This window comes from Eurosta solidaginis, chromosome 4, assembly GCF_040869045.1.
Source record: "Eurosta solidaginis isolate ZX-2024a chromosome 4, ASM4086904v1, whole genome shotgun sequence".
NCBI classification, from domain to species: Eukaryota; Metazoa; Arthropoda; class Insecta; order Diptera; family Tephritidae; genus Eurosta; species Eurosta solidaginis.
The window spans coordinates 241,077,006-241,083,854 of NC_090322.1; the positions used below are offsets into that span (position 1 = coordinate 241,077,006).

Consider the following 6,849-nt stretch of genomic DNA (forward strand, 5'->3'; position numbering starts at 1 on the left):
TGACAGTTCAGTATTGGTAGCATGGAAGTGGTCGTGGAGGAAGACGGTAGTAAATTCGCTGCCGAAAGTACCATAAAGAACACATTGTAAAAAGAGAGTGAGTGGGCGGGGATGGTGAGGGAAAAATATCGCGTCACACCAGTGGAGCTAAAATCGTTGTCATGGTCCATGCCTCTCGATAAGTTACTTGTAAAGCATGATTTTCATTTGCCGATAGAGGACTTTACTTTTCAATTGCCTACCTAGTCCAAAGTAGCATTTATTGGCAAGATTGATTCTTTGCTGTGTTTCAAAGCCATTGTTGTTGCTTGTGTCAATGCTGGTTTCCAAATAAATGAATTATTTTACAATTTCGGCATTACGGCAGCCAACAGTGGCGTGATTAAAAAAAAAAAAAAATACAAGGTGCGATAACCTCCGAAGAGATTTCAGGCCGAGCTTCTCTTCTAACTTGCGTCGTGTGCCTTTAATTTTTCCTACAGATTGGCTGGACATGTTTAGCGCCGACTCCGAACGGCAGTTGAGTTTTCACTCGGAAGCTTTTCATGGCAGAAATACACTCGGAGTGCTTGCCAAATTACTGTCGAGTGATGACCCCGCTTGCGAATACTTTTTTACTAACTAAAAAAACTTGTTTCTAATTTTGATGTTGCTTTGCCCGGGAAATGGTAGGCGGAGCATGTTACCACCACACCACAGTGGCGTGGTTGCCAAAGCACAAAATCGACGAAGAGGTGAAGTGTGTAAATTTTTTTTTTTTCAAAATTAAAAAAAAATTATCTCTGAAAGGGAAGTCCGTAACGTACTGCTTTTCATTAAAATATTTCGAAATATTTTTTGCATTGCCTTAGTTGGAAAATCTCTTTGTGTAAGCTGATCTTCAACGCCATTGTTGATATCTATAAAGGTCGGCAGTTGAGATATTCCTGTGACTATGAAAAATATTTTGGACAGAATTTCTAGGACAGTCGAAATCATTATCAATTGGCGACTAGCCGCCCAAGTGATTTTGGCCATTTCGTAACAAGTAACGCCAGTTTCGCGACAACTGACGCCCATTGGGAGCACCAGGGGTGCCCAAATCTAACTCCGCTAGCCTGTTTCAATTCAGTGGAGATCTAATATGACTCATAATTATACTTTCTTCGATAGAGAAGAGTCGGAATCACTTGTGATTTGTTCGATAAATGGCTGGTAATGCAGTATAATCCTGTTGAAGGTACTGTTACAATACCAAAAACTAAAAAAAAAAATATTCTATTATTTTCATGTATAGTTTTGAAGGTCATGTATTTGTAACGGGATTGCCGTAATAGAATACAGCCAACTTTCGGCTATTTATTGAACATTTTTAAATGGAAAGTTGTCTTCCACTCACTCAAGTATTCACTCTAACCATGCCCATTGAAATGTTTCTTTTACTCATCAGAAATCAATTCACAAAAGCAAATTTCAAATTTCTGCTCACTTAAATCAACCAATTCCAAGAAGGGGCCTTGTAAATTCCTCCACTAACCAAATATCAAAAACACACTTTTTTTATTTTTTTAATTTTGGAAAAATATATTTTAGGTTTTTGTTCGTTTCTTTTACTAATAATTCGCATGAAATTCGTTAGTTATTTTGTTTGTGTTTTCTAGTTCACATATTTTCTTTTGCCAACAACTTCTTTATACAATAAACATTTGTAGTAAACATTTAAAAACTAATAATACTAAAGTATACATACACAAAAAAAAAAAAAAAACATTTTTCATTTACATAACATTTTAAATAAAAAATTTATATCGGAGAAAAGAAAAATATTTTGAGACAAGCAACACTGACAAATTTATGTTTGCAAATTTCAAACAAAATCGAGTATTTGCATAAAATCAACAAATGAAAGACATTTAAAACAAATACTTGAGTTTGTGTGTAAGTATGTGTGAGTGCTGAATTTGTTGATTTATGACAACTACGAATTTTATTTTTTTTTTTTGCTCACTTTTACTACTAAAATTACAAATTTTCCTTTTTTGTTTGTGTAACAAAAGGACATTTTCTTGCATGAGTGTGTGTGTGTGTGAGTGTGACTTAAATTAATTATACTGCTATAAGTGCTAACTAAGCTAACTTGTGTCTAAGTGTGTGTTTCTGTGTGTGAGTAGGATAGGTACATTTGAGTTAAACGGGAGCAGCTATACTGCGCTACAACACCTCCGAAAGTTTCGGGGAGCAACTGTAGCGGTGTCAGAGGCGCTGATGTGCTTGTTGCTTGCACCCGAGGTGGCGCTCTATTTTCATCGTCATCGAAACATTAATCTTCAAAAAACTTAACACTATATCACAAAATATTTTAACTACACTCCGCTGCTCCAAAAGTCAAACAACAAACCAAAAATCGTATATTTATCACAAGTGCGGATAGGAGTATAGATGAGAGGTCATGTGAGATGATTGATCTGGAGCGCTTGAGCTTACGAGATCCGAAATGAGTTTTTCACGCTGCTTAAATGGCGCTTTTATGCTACAAATGCATTTGCCGTCGGCATTTTACGCGCGCTTTACAGCCTCGAGACGCTTGACCTTGAAACCCATACCGCTGTTGCACGGACTGCTGCTATTGAAAGCTGCGCGCATTTTCACCATAGAAACTCTTGACTTTTTCACTTTTCAACGCTCGAGTTCGCACTACTTTGTGCTGTTGCTGCTGCTGCTGCTGCCCTGAGCAATGATTGCAAAACAACTCCGACGGCATTTTGTGTAGAGTTTCAGTAAGGCCGCCATACAGTTTTTGTAGCATTCACCGCCGCTCTTAGCTTGGTGGAGGCGGTGATTTCGGGTGGAATTTGACGCGTTTGCGCGCTATGTTGGTATTGCACTTTCATTACCGACGGCGCTTTTAGTTCGCAACGCGCGCGCGGCGGCGTTGATTTCTCGATTAGCTCTTCTGCTACAGCCGTAGGTGGTGCTGTTGAGCGCGTCACAATTGGTGGACGTAGAATGGGCACAAAAGCAGATTTTACAACATCAATTTGTTCATCGTCTGAATCAATATCAGGATCTGCATCGGAGAGTGATTGTTCCAGCGAATTATTCGCTTTGTCTGCAATACCGCTGTTAGAATTGGTGTTGTTGTTATGCGCATGAACAGGTGGCGATGACGAAGATGGACGCGATGATGCAGGACTAATGTGCGCAGCATTTATATGTTCCGTTGAGCCATGCGAACTATCCAGAGAGGTGTTATGCAAATTGTGACTGGGCACACGCAAACCAGCCGCCGCAAAGTTGTATGGATGAAAAGCGGCTGCGGCGGCAACTGGATTGAATGGGAATTGTGGCAAACCTACAGCACCGTATGATGACCCTGGTGGTGAGGGTATCATATTAATAGCAGCGCTAGGTGGCAACGCACCTGGTGGTCCACCCACTGGCGGTGGTGTAAGTCGTGCATTATGAAAATCGGCGGTTTGCGCGCCAGCGCCTGGTGGGAGTGGCGGTATCACTGTGGCGCCAGGATTGGGTGGTAGTGTAGGTGAACTCTTTGCCAAGGCAGGATGATGGAGCGCAGCATGGCGGAAATAATCCGCATAACCGTATGTCATGTACGCGGCGTCAAGCCAGGCAGGGTTTAGCATGAATGGGTTGAAAGCGCCGGGATGTGGGTAGCCATAACCTGCAAAAAGAGTGAAAAATTGTTGGTATAAGTAAAGCAAGCTAGGAGGAAAAATGTTGTGTAAAGAAACTAATAATAAGAAACTTGAAGAAATGAGGAAACTAAAAGTGAAAGGACGCAAAATTTGTAAAAAATTACGAAATAAAGAATTGAGAAATAAAAACTCAATAGGGGTATTCACGTCAGCTTGGTATCAAATTATTTGGTTATTTCTCCACAGTTTATATATTGTTTTTATAAACTGTTTAAAAATATATAGTCACATATGCGGTTAAGCTGATGACCAGTTCCACGTGCATATCCCACATATATTATTAAGAAATTAAAACGCAAAATTTAAAGAAAAGGAAGCTTGCTAAATAAGAGAGGACAGCGGTCTGTATGTTGTTGTTGTGTGACGTTCGTGTTCTGAAAGTCTCATTTAGAAAACGAAGCGCTCTAGGTACTTTCTGGTACTACCTGGACAGCCACGGTAACGATTTTTTTAGCAAATAAAACCTACAAATGGGCCTATATTCTAAACCCCCAAACCCTTTAAGATGTAAGATACGTACTAGTTTCTTGCGGTCCTCTATAATATTTGAAAGCGGCAAATTCTATAAATAGAGGCTCGCATAGAGCAAAAGGCTGCCATAAAGGTTTGATCATTTCCCAAGCAAAAAATAAACTTAGTTTCTTATGTAAGGTTGTCATATGGTGATCACTTGTTCCAAGAGAAGTGAATATCTCAAGCCCAGCCTATTCCAAAAAACAATTTCTATCACATAGATGGCGTAGTCTCCCAAAAACTAGATTCCTTAGCTGCTTTTAGTGGCGGACGAGCTGTCAGATCTCTAGGCAGCAATTTATTATAGTCTAGTATTTGTCAAGAGGACGGAGTTATTTTATAGCATAAGTCCGGTTAGCTACTTGGGCGTTTTCTGTTTGGACGTCAAATAATGTCTGGAAACACTATTGGACACATTCAGTCTATGTGAGGTTCTTATTCAACCTAACCGAACTATTTTTTGGTGTTACCTTCCCCGGGAGCTTCGGTTAGGTGAGCTCCTAACTTATTGACTCTCGGTTATCGTCTTAAGCCAAATATATGTCTAAATTAGTAACAAAATCAGTCGGCTGAATGACAAATAAAGTTACAGGGCTTCTTTGTTTTGCTTTGCTGATTTTCCCACAGGGTGTATAATTGATGTATATTGGAACCATTTTCCCTCTTCCCTTTCATTCGAAAAATGACGCTGATGATGGCGCAACTCCGTCAATGATTTGTCTTTAAACCAAATTTGACGATGACAAAAAACCGTTCCAATATACATAAATTATAGCGCTTCCTTTTAAGGAGTAAATTTATAGAAGAGGGACAAAACCGGATACCGAAGAATGTGTGCTAGGAAAAGGTGTGTGAAGAAAAGAAAAAACGGCCTTCAAGTTCTTTAACACAGGCTTGGTTGAACTTTCTTAAGTTTGGAATGATATTCTTGAGGTGCGTACGCGAAAAAGTTAGTCTATAAAACAGTCAAACAGTCCCGCGTAAAAAATTCGCTACCTAAAGTAAAGCCAAAGCGCTTTCTAAGTTAAAAGTCATGTTCAAGTCAAAAAAACAAAAGCAAAGCAACTAAAAAATCGTCCAACTAAAGCGCAAACAAACTAAAAACTTACTTTGCTTACTTCTTGGTTCCCGTGGTCCATCCACAGTTACTTTGATCGCCTTTGTATAGCTGGCTATCTGCACCGGATATGTTGCAATCGTTATGGTGAGCGTAAACGATTTACCACGCCCCGAACGTCCAACAAAACGTAAATCATTAAATTTCGCCACTTGATTTTTCATAATCGCCGTACAATTACGTAATTCGCCGCAATAATTCTCATCATTGCCGCATTTGATTGAAACCAAAGTACCGTCGGGTACATCATCCAAAGCGATAACTTTAAAAGCGCCCGGCAATGATTTGTTCGAACGCCAATGATTGGGTAGCGCGCTGCATAAGATTGAAGGTGAACCTGTTTGCGCTAATTCGCCGTGATATTCCTGCAACATCTCGAGTAGGCTGGCGAACATATCATTCATGGAGGGCGGTAATTTAGTGGATGCGCTATTGTTGTTACCATTGCAATTGCTATTGTCAGGTGTTGAAGAGCCGGTTGAGCTAGCGGAGCTGGGTGCATGTGCTGCTGATGAGGTGCTATTATGCATCACCGCTGCTGCCGGTCCTGCGGGATGTGGCGCTGGTCCATTGCCGAGTTGCGCGGGCGCCGCAACCATTGTGGGTCCAGCTGGCAAATGCATTATTGGCGCGCGTATTTTGGGAATATTTCTTGGATTCGCAACGAGCAGCGGTAGCGGATGTGGCGGCGTCGTTGCGCAGAGGGCGGAATGTTGTGCCAGTTTATTTGAATTTAGCTTTTCTTTAAAGTCTTATTTATTGTTTTTTATTTTAATTCTCCGTTGCACTTTACTTGGATTACAATTTTTATTAACTTTCAAATTTTAACACTGCACTTGTTGTTGTTTCTAGAGCGCAAAGACATTATATACACATATATTTTTATATTCTTTTTTCAAACACTTGTGATTTTAATTAACCTATTTTGTTTTTCATGTTCTGTTCATTTCATTACGCGCGCAGGCTTTTCTTGAAACGCTTTTTCAATTCGTTTGTTGTTGTTCTTGTCGGTTGTGTTTTTAAAAGATTTAAGCAGATCTCGTGTTACATCTCGTACTAGTCCTTGCTACTTTTTCTAAATATTATTTCAAAAATTATTCGTTTCGTTTTTTGGAAAAATTTTCATACACGCATTTGCGCCGAGTTGGGCCAAATTGTTCTTAACACGTTTAAGTCGCTGAGTGAACTAACTCTCCGGGCTGATCGTCACCAGTATTTGAAGTGAAAATGTGTGCTGTGGCCGTGCGCTCAGCGTAAACTCAAAAACACATGCACACACACATATATGTTTAAAAACACACACACGCAAACACTTTAAAAACGCTCAACGTGCACGAAACAACAAACCTACAATTGTTGGTTAAGTTGTTAGTGTTGTTGTTATTTTTGCCTTGCCACCGTTTTATATTGTTGCTGTAGCAGTGGTCGATTTATTGGTGTGTTTGTTGGTCGATTCATTGGTTCGTCCCCGTCCAACCACGACGACACATTCACAGCCGGCTAAGGGTGCAAACGTCGTAGTAA

At 40.0% G+C, this 6,849-nt stretch overlaps 1 protein-coding gene across 1 annotated transcript; it reads right to left on the reverse strand.

Moving 5' to 3' along the window:
- Positions 1-1,800: 1,800 nt before the first annotated feature.
- On the reverse strand, positions 1,801-6,477 carry run (segmentation protein runt). Its single transcript, XM_067780608.1, has 2 exons — positions 5,318-6,477; positions 1,801-3,661 (listed from the first exon to the last, which is right to left on the reverse strand). The coding sequence occupies exons 1-2, from the start codon at positions 5,946-5,948 to the stop codon at positions 2,754-2,756; spliced, it is 1,539 nt and encodes a 512-aa protein (XP_067636709.1). The 5' UTR covers positions 5,949-6,477; the 3' UTR covers positions 1,801-2,753.
- Between the last annotated feature and the right edge of the window lie 372 nt (positions 6,478-6,849).